Source organism: Microcebus murinus, chromosome X (genome assembly GCF_040939455.1).
Source record: "Microcebus murinus isolate Inina chromosome X, M.murinus_Inina_mat1.0, whole genome shotgun sequence".
Classification (NCBI taxonomy): Eukaryota; Metazoa; Chordata; class Mammalia; order Primates; family Cheirogaleidae; genus Microcebus; species Microcebus murinus.
Genome location: NC_134136.1, coordinates 8,906,878 through 8,925,261, shown reverse-complemented (window position 1 = coordinate 8,925,261; position 18,384 = coordinate 8,906,878). Strand labels below are relative to the sequence as shown.

The 18,384-nt window shown below is 37.2% G+C and overlaps 1 protein-coding gene across 10 annotated transcripts in view; it reads left to right on the top strand.

The window, feature by feature from the left end:
• Positions 1–18,384, top strand: part of ATRX (ATRX chromatin remodeler) — a 209,824-nt gene that overhangs the window by 27,403 nt on the left and 164,037 nt on the right. For all 10 annotated transcript variants that reach the window (XM_020285095.2, XM_012755339.3, XM_012755333.3 and 7 more), the window contains one exon: positions 14,924–15,036. In XM_020285095.2, the coding sequence (XP_020140684.2) occupies positions 14,924–15,036 (113 nt within the window). The remainder of the gene's footprint in view (positions 1–14,923; positions 15,037–18,384) is intronic.

The following is an 18,384-nucleotide window of genomic DNA, read 5'->3' as shown; positions in this document are numbered from 1 at the left end:
TTTTGGGGATTTTGATGTAGCTCTAGATTTGCACTGTATAATATTATATAATAGCCACTAATTATATGATGTGCTGGAAATATATTTGCACATGGATTTCAAATATATACTATGAAAAGATTATATATATATGTGTGTGTGTGTGTGTATATATATATATATATAGTTTTTTTTTTTTTTTAAAAGAGACACAGGGTGTTGCTCTGTCATTCAGGCTGGAATGCAGTGGACCCATCATAGCTCACTGTAGCCTCGAACTCCTGGGTTCAAGCAATCCTTCTGCCTCAGTCTCCTAAAGTGCTGGGATTACAGGCATGAGCCACTGTGCTGGGATGTTTTTATTGCCATATCATCAGCCTCACTGATTCTTTCCTTGCCTGTGTCCAGTGAGCTCATCAAAGGCATTCTTTGATTCTTTTATAGTGTTTTTGATGTGTAGCATTTCTTTTTGATGATCTGAATTTCCATCTCTCCACTTATATTACCCATCTGTTCTTGCATGTTGTCTAATTTTTCCATGAGAATCCTTATTGTGTTAGTCATAGGTAAATACATTCCCTATCTGATAATTCCAAATTCTGTATCAAATCTGAGTCTGGTTCTAGTGCTTGCTTTGTCTCTTTAGACTGTTTTTTCTTGCCTTTTAGCATGCCTTGTAGGTTCTTGTTGAAAGCGGGACATAATATATCTAGCAATAGGAACTGAGGTAATCATACTTTTAGTGTGAAGTTTTATGTTAATCTGGCTAGGAGCTGGGCTGTGTTTAATGTCTACTGTAGATGTAGGTACCAGAGATAATCAATTTTCTTCTAGTTTTCTTGTGTTTTTTTTTTCTCCCCTGTTGTCTTTGGGTTTCCCTAATAATTTTTTCTTAAACGATGTCTGTGTCTTGCAGCTTTATCAGTTGTAATTCATTGGTATTATGTTGGAGTACTGGTGCTGTAGTGGTAAGGAATTGGGGAAGGGAAGTGTTCTGTAATCTTAGAATGAAAGCTGTTTGTTTGTTTGTTTGTTTGTTTATTTGTTTTAGTGATCCTGAGTCCCTGAGTTGTGACCTTCAGAAGTATTAATTACCTTCCCCTCTCCTCCTCTCCCCTTAGATGAGACCGGAAAACTAGAAGGATCAGCAGTTTTCTAATTGCTCTGTTTCCATGTAAATAATGCTCTGGGCATGTTTCAATATGATTACTTCCCCTTCCTCCTGCTAAAGGCACAAGGAAATTTTTCTCAAATCTTTATGGTGAAAACCTCCTAAAAACCTTGTAGGGCTCATGGAGCTAAAACCCAGGAAAGTGTGGGGACCCCTCTAAGACTAGGACCTCAAGATTTTTGTTTGACTCAAGTATGGGCTTCCAGCAGTTCATCAATTGCTGTTTAAGCATTTCTGTTCTAGATAAGTTGTGCTTCTCTGTATCTGCCTGTCTCTCTCTCTCTCTTTCTCTCTCTCTCTCTTTTTTTTTTTTAGTGGTGGTTTGCCCTGTGACCTCAGTATTTGGAGAGAAAAAGATAAACTTACTGATTTTCAGTTTGTTTAGCAAGTTTTCTTGTTTTAAGGATGGGAATGAGGACTTCCAAGCTATTGTACATTTTAATTGTTTACAGTTTTTTTTCCCTATTGTAAATATGTCATAGATTGATACCTTTTATGAGTAAAGTTATTTAGAATTATTTTCTTTGCATAGATAAAAAGAGGCAGAATTATTAGATCAAAGGCTCTTGATGCTTAATACCAGGTTGTTTTCTAGAGGCATGTATCATCTCAGGCCATCCATGAGAGTGTTTTGGCACTTTGACCCAAAAGGAGTCGTTGTTTTATCCCCTAAATATTTGATAGGTTAAAAAAGTGGTATCACAGTTAACACTATAGAGTTTAATAAGTTATAGTTTCCTATTCATTTCTTCATGCATTTTATTTACTTTTTTCCAAAAGTTTCTATAAGGGAATCACAGCAGAGTAATGAGTTTTATGTTGCTTTATTGATTTATTTTGTTAGCACAAACACATTTAATTACTAACCAAAAGGATGATCCTAATAAGCCAATTGCAAGTAAAATGTTTGTGATAGAGATAGTTGAACATAGCAATGGAAAAAAGAAGGATTATGAAGATTTGCTCCTCAAACTTGAACTTGTTTATTTTTACAGCTGATTCCTGTGCAAAGTTATAGTGGAAATTTTATTATAGCTTTTCATAGATTTTAGTACAGGTGACATTGTTCATAAGAAAGTCCACCATTATCACTTTTCTGATTGTGTTTTCCTTCCTATGCTATTCCTTGTGTTGAACCCATGTACCATTTGTAAATTTGCAGATAGTTTTTTTTTTGCCATCATGTGTAGTTTCTTCAAACTTCTCTCCTGGTTTACAGGAAAACTGTGTTTTTAAAGTACTTACAGTTCTTACGGTGAAGGATTTGCTGTCAGAAGTGATGATACAATCTGGTTTGGCCACTGCACCCATGTTTCACAGTGCCACTCCCACTCCTACTTCCTTCATATATTTAAAGTCTTAACTCTGCACCAGATGCCATCCTTCTACAAACTGCTGAATAGTAGCCATGGTGGGTGTGGACAGGCAGGGGTGGGGAGTAGAGTTTTGGTGGGAAGTGGGTAATGTAGGTGGCAGGGAGTGAATGCTTTGCTTGACCCCTGCTTGCTCCCCTTTCCCCTAGGGCAGGAGGTACAAATCAGCTCCACTTGCCCCTGGATACAAGGACTCCTTGGGCATCTCCTGTTAGCTAAGTTGCTTTGTTTTAAAAATAATATGCTGTTTTAAAAATTATGTTTTTCAGATTTAAAAAGTAAGCTAAAATATTGGAGATAAAGCTATGTGAATTTATCCATTTCATTTTTTATGGAAAAAAATAAGGTTATTTCCCAATTTTCTCTAGTACCAACAGTGCTGCAGTTTGTACATGGCTTTGTGTCTTAGTGGCCATGAACACCACCACCTTTCTTTTTTTTTTATTTTTTTTTTTTGAGACAGAGTCTCACTTTGTTGTCCAGGCTAGAGTGAGTGCCGTGGCGTCAGCCTAGCTCACAGCAACCTCAAACTCCTGGGCTCAAGCGATCCTCCTGCCTCAGCCTCCCGAGTAGCTGGGACTACAGGCATGCGCCACCATGCCCGGCTAATTTTTTTTATATATATATATCAGTTGGCCAATTAATTTCTTTGTATTTATAGTAGAGACGGGGTCTCGCTCTTGCTCAGGCTGGTTTTGAACTCCTGACCTTGAGCAATCCGCCCGCCTCGGCCTCCCAAGAGCTAGGATTACAGGCGTGAGCCACAGCGCCCGGCCACCACCACCTTTCTTTTCATTAGTATTTGCATGATATATCAAATGCCTTTTTAAAAAGTTACCATTTTAATTGTTTTTAAGTGTATAATTCAGTGGCATTATAATTCACTGACAGTCTTGTGCAATCATCACCCCTCTTTATTTCCAGAACCTTTTCATCACTCCAAACAGAAACTCTGTAACCCATAAACAACTCCCCATTACCCCCTTTCCCCTCCAGCCCTTGATAACCTCTATTTTACTTTCTGACTCTATAAAAATTGCCTATTTTAAATATCTCATATAAGTGGACAAAAATTATCCTTTTCTTGTGTCTGGCTTATTTCACTTAGTATAAAGTTTTCAAAGTTCATGTCTATTGTAGCATGTATCAGAATTTCCTTCTTTTATAGGGAATTTCATTCCTTTTATTCTGTTGTATATATACCGCATCTTATTTATCCATTTATCTATTGTTGATGGATATTTTGGTTGTTCCCACCTTTTGGCTATTGTGCATAATGCTGCAGTGAACATTGGTATGAAGGTATCTGAGTGCTTGCTTTCATTTCTTTTGCGTATATACACCTAGAAGTGGAATTATTGGATCATATGGTAATACTATGTTTATCTTTTTGAGAAACCGTCATACTATTTTTCCATGGTGCCTGTACCATTTGACATTCCTACCAGCAATGCATCAGAGTTCTAGTTTCTATACACCCTCACCAATGCTTGTTATTTTTCATTTTTTTTTGATAATAGCTTTCTAATGGGTGTGAAGTGGTATTATTGTGGTTTTGATTTGCATTTCCCTAATGACTAGTGATGTAGACCATCTTTTCACATGTCTGTTGGGCCATTTCTGTGTCGTCTTCAGAGAAATATCTTTTTAAATCCTTTGGCCATTTTTGAATTGGGTTGTTTGATTTTTTGTCGTAGAAGTTCTTTATATGTTCTGGATATTAAACTCTTATCACATGATTTGTAAATATTTTCTCCTGTTCTGTGGGTTGTCTTTTCATTCTTTTGATAATGACCATTTATGCACAAAATATTTATTTATTTATTTATTTAGACAGAGTCTCACTCTGTTGCCCAGGCGATAGTGGTGTGGTGTCAGCCTAGCTCACAGCAACCTCAAACTCCTGAGCTCAAGCGATCCTTCTGCCTCAGCCTCCCAAGTAGCTGGGACTACAGGCATGTACCACCATACCTGGCTAATTTTTTCTATATGTTTTTAGTTGGCTAATTAATTTCTTTCTATTTTTATTAGAGATGGGGTCTTGCTCTTGCTCAGGCTGATTTCGAACTCCTGACTTTGAGCAATCTGCCCGCCTCTGCCTCCCAGAATGCTAGGATTACAGGCATGAGCCACCATGCCTGGCCCATAAAAATTTTTAATTTTGATAAAGTCTAAGTTATTTTTTCTTTTGTTGCCTATGCTTTTGGTGTCATATGTAAGAAAGCCAATGTCATAATTTCCTCTGTTTTCTTCTAAGAGTCTTACAGTTTTAGCTCTTATGGCTTCGATGCATTTTGAGTTAATTTTTTTATGTGGTATCAGGTAAGGGTCCAACTTCATTTTTTTTTTTTTTTTTGAGACAGAGTCTCGCTTTGTTGCCCACCCTAGAGTGAGTGCCGTGGCGCCAGCCTCGCTCACAGCAACCTCAAACTCCTGGGCTCAAGTGATCCTACTGCCTCAACCTCCCGAGTAGCTGGGACTACAGGCATGCGCCACCATGCCTGGCTAAATTTTTGTATATATATATTTTTAGTTGGTCAATTAATTTCTGTTTTTAGGAGAGATAGGGTCTCGCTCAGGCTGGTTTTGAACTCCTGACCTCGAGCAGTCCGCCCACCTCGACCTCCCAGAGAGCTAGGATTACAGGCATGAGCCACCACGCCCAGCCCAACTTCATTCTTTTGTATGCATGTATCCAGTTTTCCCAGCGCTATTTGTTGAAAAGACTATCTTTTCCTCATAGAATGGTCTTGGCATTTTTGTCAAAAAGCAGTTGACACATATATAAGAGTTTATTTCTGGGTTCTGTATTCTGTTTCACTGGTCTGTTTGTCTTTTTGCCAGTACCACACTGTTTTGATTACTTTAGCTTTGTAGTAAGCTTTGAAATCAAGAAGTGTTAGTCCTCCAATTTTGTTCTTTTTCACGGTGGTTTTGACTGGGATCCTTTGAGATTCCTTATGAATTTTAGGATAGTTTTTCTATTTTTACAAAAAAATGTCATTGGGATTTTGATATGGTTTACATTTCATCTGTGGATTGTTTGTCTTAAATTTTTAACAATATTAAGTTTTCTAATCCATAAACATGAGATGTCATCTTTAATTTTTTAGCAATGTTTTATAGTTTTCAGTGTATAAGTCTTGCTTCAGTTTAAATTTAGTCCTGAGTTTTTAATTTTTCTTGATGCTATTGTAAATGAAATTCTTTTCTTAATTTTCTTTTCAGATTATTCATTGTATAGCAGTGCAACTGATTTTTGTGTGTTGATTTTTTTTTTTTTTTGAGACAGAGTCTTGCTCTGTTGCTTGGACTAGAATGCTGAGGCGTCAGCATAGCTGACAGCAACCTCAGATTCCTGGGCTCAAGCAATCCTTCTGCCTCAGCCTCCTGAGTAGCTGGGACTACAGGCATGTGCCACCATGCTTGGCTAATTTTTTTGTATATATTTTTAGTTGTCCAGCTAATTTCTTTCTATTTTTTTAGTAGAGAGACGGGGTCTTGCTCTTGCTTGGGCTGGTCTCGAACTCCTGAGCTCAAACGATCTGCCCACCTAGGCCTCCCAGAGTACTAGGATTACATGCATGAGCTACCACTCCCAGTCTGTGTGTTGATTTTGTATCCTACAACTTTACTGAATTCTTTTATTAACTATTAATTTTTTTGTGGAATCTTTGGGGTTTTCTACATGCAAGATCATGTCATCAGTGAACAGAGATCATTTTATATTTTCTTTTCTGATTTGGATTATAATACTCTATTTTAAACAATCATGATGAGAACAAAAATTTTAAATTAATTACTGTTGTTTTTCTTTATAATAAAACCATTTTGGTGAATATACCCATGATCATTTACCCAAATGTCAGCACTGTATGGTCCCTTGCTATATCTTCAAGACAGCAGCCCATCTATGGGAACAGGTAGATGAATGGGTAAGAATAAAAAGTAGTTTTGGAAGATGTTACCATTTTTGCGAAACTGAATAAATGATACACAGGGTCTGTCTTTATTATTTCTTATGACTGCATACACATCTGTAATTCTCTCAAAATGAAAAGTTTAACTTTAAAAAAGGCTAGTTCATCTGCACATATACTTCTCCAAAAATAATAGAATAAATGTGTGCAAAGAGGTAAAAAAATAATAATTTTTAAAAAAATTTCATTTCAGGATATTATGAGGTTACAAACATTTTGGTTACATTTTATATCTTTGCTTCACCCAAGCGAGGATTAAAGGAATGCCCTTTCTCTCTACAATGCTCACTGCCTCCATTAGTTGTGAGTTTATCCCTTCAACCCCCCTAATCCCTGGAGAATATTACTACCATGTGAGCACCATAGTGTTGATCAGTCAGTGCCAATTTGATGGCGAGTACATATGGAGCCTATTCTTCCGATCTTGTGATACCTCACTTCGGATAATGGGCTTAAGCTCAATCCAGGAAAATATAAGAGTTGCTAGATCACTGTCGTTTCTTATAATTGAGTAATATTCCATTATATACATATACTAAATTTTGATAATCCACTCATGAATTGACGGGCACTTGGGTTGTTTCCATATCCTTGCAATAGTGAATTGTGCTGCCATAAACATTCAGGTGCAGATGATAGAATGTCTTTCTTTTGCTCTTTTGGGTAGATGCCTAATAGTGCTATTACTGGATAGAATGGTATTTCTACTTTTAGCTCTTTGAGGTATCTCCAAATTCTTTTCCACAGAAGTTGCACTAATTTGCAGTCCCACCAGCAATGTAAGAGAGTGTTCCCGTCTCTCTACATCCTTGCCAGCATTTGTTGTTTGGGGACTTTTTGAGAGAGGCCAATCTCAATGGGGTTAGGTGATCTCTCATTGTGGTTCTGATTTGCATTTCTCTAATGATTAGAGATGTTGAGCATTTTTTTATATGTTTGCTGGCCATTATTCTGTCTTCTTTTGAAAAGTTTCTGTTCATTTCCGTTGCCCATTTATTGATGGGGTTGTTTGATTTTTTTTTTTCTTGTTGATTTAAGTTCTAGATAGATTCTTGTTATCAGCCCTTTATCGGATATGTAGAGAGCAAATCTTTTTTTTTTTCTTTTTTACTATCTGTTTATTTTTAATTTCTTTCCTTTTTTTTGGATACTTTAGAGCTCATTCATACCAAAGAGAGCAAATCTTTTCTCCCATTCTGTAGGCTGTCTATTCGCTCTAATGATAGTTTTTTTGGCTGTGCAAAAGCTTTTTAATTTGATCAGATCCCATTTATTTATTTTTGTTGCTGCTGTGATTGCTTTGGGGGTCTTCTTCAAAAATTCTTTGCTTAGGCCAATGTCTGAAGGGGTCTTCCTGACATCTTCTTCTAGAATTCTTATGGTTTCATTCCTTAGGTTTAAGTCTGTTATCCATCTTGAATTGATATAAAACACTTATAATTTTTTGAACCCCATAATTCCTTGTGGGAAAAAAGCCCACAAAGCAGCAAAACATTCAAGGGAAAGAACATGGGCCAGGGTTTAAAAAGTGACATTAAAACTTAAAACTTGTCTGAAATCCAATCATTTGTTATTTGGTTGGTTTACATTTTAGGAATTTAGATTTAATTTTGGGGTTCAATTGTAGATATGGTCGATCAGATGTAGATGGGCTGTCATCTACATCAAGGGCCTGTTGTAATTGTTGGAACGTCAACCCAAAGGCTGAACTCACTCTTCTCTAATGGAGATTTTTAACTATTCTGAAAAGATACATTTAAGGACTTTGAACTAGCCTAGAGTAATGCATAATATTAGATGAATGAGCTTCAAGTTTTGGTAGAGGGAGTAAGAGTGACAACTGTCTGCAGTTGTAATGAAAAATTTAACTTGTAATAGTTAACAACCACAAAACTGTTACGTTTAATGTGTGCTCTTTTGCCTTAAGAAAAGATTTTTCGGTTTACAAAAAGGATTAGTGAGTGTTGCACTTGGTTTGGTGTGTTTAATACCATTTCCAAAAATAGGACATACACATTTCTAAGGACCACATCTAAATTGTGACTCTGTAAATGAGACAAAATTTAAAAATTGATGTTAGAACTTATATATGCAAATAAAGTTTCTCTTTAAATAGTCACCTTGGGGCCGGGCATGGTGGCTCACGCTTGTAATCCTAGGACTCTGGGAGGCCGAGGGGGGGGGGATTGCTCAAGGTCAGGAGTTCGAAACCAGTTGAGCAAGAGGAGACCTCGTCTCTACTATAAATAAAAAAGAAATTAATTGGCCAACTAATATACATAGAAAAAATTAGCCGGGCATGGTGGTGCATGCCTGTAGTCCCAGCTACTTGGGAGGCTGAGGTAGGAGGATCACTTGAGCCCAGGAGTTTGAGGTTGCTGTGAGCTACGCTGACGCCATGGCACTCCTTCTAGCCTGGGCAACAAAGTGAGACTCTGTCTCAAAAAAAAAAAAATAGTCACCTTGGGAGGCCATATTGACATTAATGATGTTGTCATTAATGTTAGTTAGTCCTCAAGGATATTTTGGGAACTCTCCTTTCATAACCAGTTTAGAAGTCATACAAGAAAACAAATCTTCAAGAATACTTAACATTTTGGCAAAAAATTAGTTTTATCCAACTTGATCATTTTGTATTATTCATCATATTTGACTCTAAGTGACATCTGGCTGTTTCCAGAAATTGTACCCTCAAAAAGTAAAGCTTTTTCAAATGAATGGGCAGCATTGTTTATTTATTTATTTTTTTCCACCATTGGGCTTTTACTTGGTTTCGTAATTTATTAAGTTGGTGCAAAAGTAATTGTGGTTTCAGACCACGAATTTTAAATCATTATAACTAGGCTCAAACACATCTTTATTAATCAAAATAGGAACCATTACAATCAACACATTTTTGCCAATGAGAAATAAGTTTGTTTATTCCTGTAGCATAAAAATCTGTGCTTTGGGATTTGGCGAACACTTGGAAAGCATTTTCTGCATCCTGCTGGTTGTGGAAGCGTTTTCCCTGCAAAAAGTTGTTGAGATGCTTGAAGAAGTGGTAGTCATTTGGCAAGAGGTCAGGTGAATATGACAGATGAGGCAAAACTTCCATAGCCCAATTTATTCAGCTTTAGAAGCGTTGGTTGGGCGATGTGCGGTTGAGTATTGTCGTGGAGAAGAACTGGGCCCTTTCTGTTGACCAGTGCCAGCTCTGAGCATTGCTGTTTTTGGTGCATCTCATCAATTTTCTGAGCATACTTCTCAGATGTAATGGTTTCGCTGGGATTCAGAAAGCCATAGTGGATCAGACTGGCAGCAGACCACCAAAGAGTAACCATGACCTTTTTTGGTGCAAGTTTGGCTCCAGGAAGTGCTTTGGAGGTTCTTCTCGGTCCAGCCACTGAGCTGGTTGTTGCTGGTTATCGTATAAAATCCACTTTTAGTCGAACATGACAATCCGAAAGAGAAATGGTTCATTGTTGTTGCATACAACAAGAGAAGACAACACTTCAAAATGATGGTTTTTTGATTTTCGGTCAGCTCATGAGGCCCCACATACTTATCGAGCTTTTTCACCTTTCCAGTTTGTTTCAAATGCCAAATGACCATATAATGGTCGATGTTGAATTCTTCAGCAACTTTTTGTGTAGTTGTAAGAGAATCAGCTTTAATGATTGCTCTTAGTTGGTCGTTGTCAACTTCTGATGGCCAGCCACTGGGCCCCTCATCTTCAAGGCTCTCTTCTCCTTTGCAAAACTTCTTGAGCCACCACTGCACTGTAAGTTTGTTAGCAGTTCCTGGGCCAAATGCGTTGTTGATGTTGCAAGTTGTCTCCACTGCTTTCCGACCCATTTTGAACTCAAGAAAATCGCTCAGATTTGCTTTTTGTCTCACATCATTTTCATAGTCTAAAATAAATATAAAATAAACAGCAAGTAATAAGTCATTAGCAAAAAAACATAAAGCAGGAAATGTGCATTAAAATGATGTATAACATAACCACATTTATTTAAGAATGTATTCTGGTATCAACCGGGAAATTTCAACAATGCTAAAACCGCAATTACTTTTGCACCAACCTAACACAACACAAACATTTTTATGCCTCAGAGTGCTGTCTGTCACAAAATAAAAAGTTCTGCTGATCATATTCTCATATTCTCTCGGTTTTATTTTTATAGTATGATGGTACTATTGATGGGCTGTGCTAATTTATCCATATTCTTACCCACAGCATAAATTCATGGAATAGGTGGCTCTGCAGTTGGATTGCTATGATTTCTGGGAATGAGTAGGGCAGTCATAATTCTGCAAATTTGCTATATTCCTTTCATTTCTAGAGAACAGCTTTTCTCTGGTGGTCCATTGATGGAATATGATATAATATGACACTATTCATTCCTGTTTTTGAATTTTGATTCTGAGGAATTTTGTATGCTGTGAATTGACATGTAGCATCATTTCCTCAGGTTCCATTTTGCAACTTAACGTGTTTAAGAACACTGAGTGACCTGACGATAAACTTTTTTGTACATCTGACTCTTATCTAAAGAAGGATTATTGGCAAAAAGTAGACATCATACCCTCTTGGTACCTTCTTTCTAGAGGCAAAGCTTATTTCAAAATTTTACAAAACAACCCTGTCCACTAAAAGAAAACAACCAAATACCCGCACAAGATCTCTAGTTGCAATATGTTTGTTATATCTCATTTCTTTTTCTTTTCCTAACTATCTTAAGTTCTTCCTAACTAAACATGGAAAAATCATGCAGAGTGGCCAGTGATTTTTGGTTCTCAATACTCTGCCTGCATGAGGGTGGTGCAGAAAGCTGTGATACAGTTGCATCCTTATTTACAGTATTTCAGTTTGCACTTTTTCATTAATGGTGAAGTTGAAGTATTTGTTCTCCCATAGCAGTTTTCTAATATAATAAATCTTTATTCTTTTATGTAAAATTTCCAGCTAGTTTTCCTTTTAAATTTTGATTGTGAATTTTTTTTGGAGGTACGTGCACGTGTTTTTTTTTTTTTTTTTTGCGACAGAGTCTCACTTTGTTGTCCAGGCTAGAGTGAGTGCCGTGGCGTCAGCCTAGCTCACAGCAACCTCAAACTCCTGGGCTCCAGTGATCCTTCTGCCTCAGCCTCCCGAGTAGCTGGGACTACAGGCATGCGCCACCATGCCCGGCTAATTTTTTCTATATATATCAGTTGGCCAATTAATTTCTTTGTATTTATAGTAGAGACGGGGTCTCGCTCTTGCTCAGGCTGGTTTTGAACTCCTGACCTTGAGCAATCCGCCCGCCTCGGCCTCCCAAGAGCTAGGATTACAGGCGTGAGCCACAGCGCCCGGCCTTTTTTTTTTTTTTTTTTTTTAAATGTAGTTAAATAAGTATGTATTTTCTTGAATTTCTGTCCTGGTTTTTAGGGGCAGTTTTTTTTTTTTTTTTTTTTGAGACAGAGTCTCACTTTGTTGCCCAGGCTAGAGTGAGTGCCGTGGCGTTAGCCTGGCTCACAGCAACCTCAATCTCCGGGCTCAGCGATCCTACTGCCTCAGCCTCCCGAGTAGCTGGGACTACAGGCATGCACCACCATGCCCGGCTAATTTTTTTTTTGTATATATATATTTTTTAGTTGGTCAATTAATTTATTTCTATTTTTTGGTAGAGACGGGGTCTCGCTCAGGCTGGTTTCGAACTCTTGACTTTGAGCAATCCGCCCGCCTCGGCCTCCCAAAGTGCTAGGATTACAGGCGTGAGCCACCACGCCCGGCCTAGGGGCAGTTTTTATTGAGATAAAATTCACATAACCTGAAAGTCACCATTTTAACCATTTGAAAGTATACAGTTCAGTGTTTTGTTTTTTTTTTTTAAGTAAATTCACAATGTTGTGAAACCATGGCCACTACCTAATTCTGGAATATTTTTACCACCCTGAAAAGATACCTTGTATCTTCCAATTCCCTCCCCTGACCCCTCGTAACCACAATGTGCTTTCTGTCTTTATGGACTTGCCCATTCTGGATATTTCGTTTATATAAATGGAATCTTAAAATATGTTCCTTACCCTTGTAGCATAACGTTTTCAAGGCTCATCCATGTTTTATCATGTATCAGTATTTCATTCCTTTTTATTAGGGTATAATCCATGGATATACCACATTTTGTTTATCTTATCAGCTGATGAGCATTTGGGTGCTTTCCACTTTTTGTTTATTATGAATATTTTAGGGGTGTGTGGGCATATATTTTCATTTCTCATAGGTATATATCTAGAAATAGAATTGCTGAGTCACATCTGGTAACTCTGTTTAACTTTTTGAGTAACTACCAGACTGTTTTTCATGGTGTTTGTACCATTTTACATTTCTGCCAGCAATGTGTGTGGGTTCTAATTTCTTGATATCCTTGCCAACACTTATATTTTGTCTTTCAAATTATTATCATATTCATCTTACTAAGTATGAAATGGTTTCTTGTTGTGGTTTTGATTTGCATTTCCCTAAGGACTAATGATCTTGAGCATTTTTTCATGTGGTCATTGGCCATTTGTATATCATCTTTAGAGAAATGTATATCTAAGTCCTTTGCCCATTTTAAAATTGAGTTGTCTTTTTATTGTTTAATTGTAAGAATTCTTTATATATTCTGGTTATTAGACCCTTATGAGATATATGATTTGAAAATAGCTTTCTCCCATTGTGCAGGTTGTCTTTTCACTTTCTTGATGGTGTCCTTTGACACACAAAAGTTTTGAATTTTGTTAGTCATATTTATCTATTATACCTCTTTTAAGTTTAGAAAATTTTCTTTTTTTAAAAAATGGGGTGTCTGGGCATGGTGGCTCACGCCTGTAATCCTAGCACTCTGGGAGTCTGAGGCAGGAGGATCACTTGAGGTCAGGAGTTTGAGACCAGCCTGAACAAGATCAAGACCTGTCTCTACTAAAAATAGAAAAAAATTGCCAGGCTTTGTGGCGAGTGCCTGTAGTCCCTGCTACTTAGGAGTCTGAGGTAGGAGGATTGCTTGAGCCCAGGAGTTTGAGGTTTCTGCAAGCTAGGCTGACACCATAGCACTCTAGCCCAAGTGACAGAACGAGACTCTGTCTCAGAAAAAAAACATGGGGCAAATGTTTACTTTCTGTATTTAAACTTTTAATTCCTTATAACTATTTTGAATTATAGATATACCTATTATATAACTTAAGTTTATGCTATAAACTTTATTTTTTATTTTTTCCCAATTTATTTACTTATTTTCTTTTTAAAAAAATTTCAGAATATTATGGGGGTACAAACATTTTGGTTACATATATTGACTTTGCATTGCCCAAGCCAGAGCTACAAGTGTGCCCATTCCCCATACAGTGCACTCTGCGCCCAATAGTTATGAATTTACTCATCCCCTCTACTCCCTTCCCACTGGCCTGGCACCTGATGAATATTGCTTCCATACGAACACCTAAGTGTTGACCAGTTAGTACCAATTTGATGGCGAGTTCATGTGGCTCTTGTTTTTCCATTCTTGTGATACTTCAAAGAGTGAGCTCTAGCTCCACCCAGGATAATATAAAATTTAGTTACATAAATATTTCCCTGGGAGACTGACTGAGTGCTTCTAAGTCCTGTTTTATGTTTTATTTACCTTTATGTCAGTCAATTATACAGTTATTCTGTGCCAAGCAGGAGATAGTATTGCTGAGGCCTTCCAGAGAGTAAATGCTCAGTAAATATATTTGATAGATTGCTGAATTATTTTTTTAAATGATGCAAAACAAAATCTTGGCCTCCCCTTTTTTGGATGTTGGCAAGTTTAAATCTTCCTTGAAAATGTGATCTACATATATATTTTGGTTTCTAAGACTTTTCCAAATATAGGGTATACACAAGTGAGAGGAAATAGTAACTAAAGTGTTTAATGGTAATATGACAAGATATGTACAAGGAACAGCTATTGATTATGAAGAATGGATATACTGTAAATATGAATGCCTTTTGGCCTTTTATTCCTCCCCCAATTTTTTTTGCTTTTTTTTAAAACTCTTTTGTGGTAGGTAGGTGTATTATTTCTTAAAAATTAGGTTAAGAGTAGTATTTTGTGATACATCTTAAATAATTTAACATGAAATAAAGTTTAACTTCTGTTTAAACATGTCAGATAGAGCACATTGAAATATCTCAGTATCTTAGAAGTGTTTAGTGGGTAGTATCAGCATTTTCCTTAAATGATATTTTGATACCAGGTAGTTGTACCTATCCCAGGTAAGTTGTGTTACTCATATTTTTATATCCTCAGTACAATAAAATTCATTTTACTTTGAATATGCCTACTTTCAGAAGACTTACAATATAGATAGGTTTTCTTTTTGTTAGAGCTTTATATTTAATTAAATACATGGCAGGCCAATTAAGGGACTTCTTTAAATTTTTGTTTTAATAGTGAAAGCAAGTTGAATACATTGGTGCAGAAGCTTCATGACTTCCTCGCACAGTCATCAGAAGAATCTGAAGAAACAAGTTCTCCTCCACGACTTCCTATGAATCAAAGCACAGGTAAATTGAAAAAGAATGTGCTATGTCAGGGGTCCTCAAACTTTTTAAACAGGGGGCCAGGTCACTGTCCCTCAGACCGTTGGAGAGTGCACACTGTGGGCCTGGGATGAGTTGACTGCTAAGCAGGACAGGCAGCCATGGCAAAAACACCTGGAGGGCCAGATAAATGTGCTAGGCAGCCCGCATGTGGCCCGCAGGCCATAGTTTGAGGATGCCTGTGCTATATCTTCTAGTCTTCTTTCCATTTATTTTTTAGGGGGAACAGCTATTAAAGGTTTTCAGTTTGTGGAAAATGACGATTAGCAAAACCCTCTATTATGTATCTTTACTAATATCTGACACAGGAGATTTTAATTTTGGCAAGTAAAAGTGTAAAATTGTATGGTTATAGAAACTTAGAGAAGGAAGCACTTATTATGGTTTTATGCATAATGGAAATGTCTTATAGAATGGCTGATGAATGTTGCCTGCAAAAAATAGATAGTATTAGAAGAAGCAGGAGTAGTATAGAAATATATTATCTTAGCAGTTATTTATGTATTAAGAGTGAAATCTTTATGTCATTTGATCAGTGGTCTGTAACCTTTTTGACACCAGGGACCAGTTTCATGAGAGACAGTTTTTCCACGGGTGGGGGGGTGTGTGTCGCTACCTTGGCTCCACCTCAGATCATCAGGCGTTGGATTCTTATGGGGAGCAGGCGACCTGGACTCTTTGCATGCTTGCAGCGGGGTTCATGATTCTATGAGGGTCTGATGTGGTTGCTGATCTGATGGGGTTCGGGAGGTGATGGACTTTGGGAAAATGATAACAATGAAATTATTTCTTTAAAGTGCAGAAATCATGGAGTGTACTCAAACCTAGATGGTGTAGCCTACTACATACCTAGACTATATGGTATAACCTGTTGCTCCAGGCTGTAGCATAGTGGCTCAAGCATAGCTTATTGTAGCCTTGAATTCCTGGGTTCAAGCGATCCTCCCACCTTGGCCTCCCAAAGTGCTGGGGTTAAAGGTGTGAGCCACTGTGCAAGGCTCATTGGGTGACTTTTGTCGTTGTGCAAAAATCACGGAGTGTACTTACTCTAACCTAGATGGTGTAGCCTTCTATACACCTAGACTATATGGGATAGCCTGTTGCTCTTAGGCTACAAACCTGTACAGCATGTTATTGTACTGAATATTGTAGGCAATTGGAACACAATTATAAGTATTTGTGTATGTAAACATAGAAAAGGTTCAGTAAAAATATGATATTGTAATCTCATGAGACCACTGTCACATAATGCGGTTCGTCATTGAATGAAATGTCTTTATGTGGTGCGTGACTGTGATTGCCACTATAGAGCTCTATATTTAGTGAAAACATCCTTCAGAAATGAGGGGTGGAATAAAGACATATCTGGACAGACAATACGTGAGAACTTGATGCCAGCAAACCTGCACTAGAAGAAATACCTCTACTTTAGAGGAAATTAAAGGTTTTCTGAAATCAGAAGGAAAATAATTTGAAATGGCAACACCAAAATACAGGAGGTAATGAATAACAATGGGAAGGGTGAATAGGTGAGTAAAACTAAATACATACTGGTATCTAATCCACAGTTTTTATTTTTCTTTCATCAATTGCCCCAATAGTGTTAACAGATAATTGTTTTTCTCTTTGAGTCCAGCATCCAGTTCAAGATTACATATTGAATATAGTTGTCATGTCTGTTTAGTCTTTTTAAAATCTGAAGCAGTTTCTCTGTTGGGACTATGACATTTTTGAAATATACAGGTCTTTTACTTTATCAATGGCCCTCAATGTGGATTGTTTAGTTATGATTAGATTCAAGTTATATATTTTTTGGGTAGGAATACTAGGTAAAGTGATATTATGTTCTCAGTGAACATACCACAGGGCACATGATATGATTTGTCCCTTTAATTGGTATTGTTAATTTAGACTTTATTGTTTTTGCTAGATTAATGCACTATAAAGTTGTGATTTAATCCTTTGTAACTAATAAGTAATTTGATTGGGAGCACTTTGAGATTACTTAGGTATTCTTTTTATTATCAAAAGTTAACTTAATGTGTTTTCTACTGCAGATGACCACAAATTTAGCAGCTTAACTCAAATTTATTATCTCACAGTTTTATAGGTCAGGAAGCCAGTGGGCTTTGCTCAGCATATCACAAGGTCAAAGTCAAGGTGTCAGTAGGACCATGTTCCTTTCTGAAGGCTCTGTGGCAAAATCTATTTCCAAGCTCATTCAAATTGTTGGCAGAATTCACTTCCTTGTGGTTATAGGTTTGAAGTCCCTGTTTGTCACTCATTATTGGCCAGGATCCTCGCTTGCAGCTCCTTTTAGCTGTCCTCATTTCTTTCACTTGCCCCGGCTCCATCTTCAAAACCAACAACAGCACATTGTCTTTCTCATGTTTTGAATCTTTCTGATATACCTTTTTCTTGTTGCTTCTGCTGCTTTCTATCAGCTGGAGAAATTTTTCTGTTTTTAAGAAGTCCTGATTTGATTAGGTCCTCTTCCCTCTCACCTCCTCCTGATAATCTCTAATTTTTAAAGTCAGCTGTGCCATATTGCATAACACAGTCATGGGAGTGATATTTCATCACATTGACAGGTTCTAGGGATTAGGATTAGGGATGTGGAATCTTGTGGGCCATTCCTAGAGATGTTATCACAGCATCCATTCCTGTGTCTTGGTTAAATGGTTTATTACTACGATAGCTTCAAAATGCTGACGGTTATAATCTGTCATTTCTTCTGTGTTTCTTAGTTGATCTAATTCTGTAAGGGAGGGGTTTATGTTCTACCTTCTCTATTTATTATATACTCTTTATTTTTCCATGAATATTCTCTTACTATCATTATTTATTTAGATGTTCAAATTGTACCAGTTTTGGCTAGTGGGAGCTCCATTTGGATGGCTCCTGCTGACCTTTTTACAAGTCCTCATTATTTCTTGAACACTTTTCATACTTTGTGCCTCACAAGAAGTTCAAAGGCTTATTTTTCACTGTCCCTTTCCCAACCTGAAATCAGTTATTTTTTCCCAGGCATTATGATTCCTTTTAGTGGGATATAATATTTAGAAACCAAGATCAGGGTGCATGATGTGCTCATTGCCACCAGGAGGTCTTTGCTTCCAAGTTGTTTCATAGAGAAAGCCAATATGTGTTCTATTTTCATGAGCTGATATTGGTATTTTCAATTCTGATTTGATACCAGATACTTCATTTAGTCTTCCCCTTTACAGAGTTTTAACTTCTTTCTTCAACAGAAATAAACTTGGCTCCTCGATTTATATATTCATTTGCCTAGTCCTCATCATACCCACATAG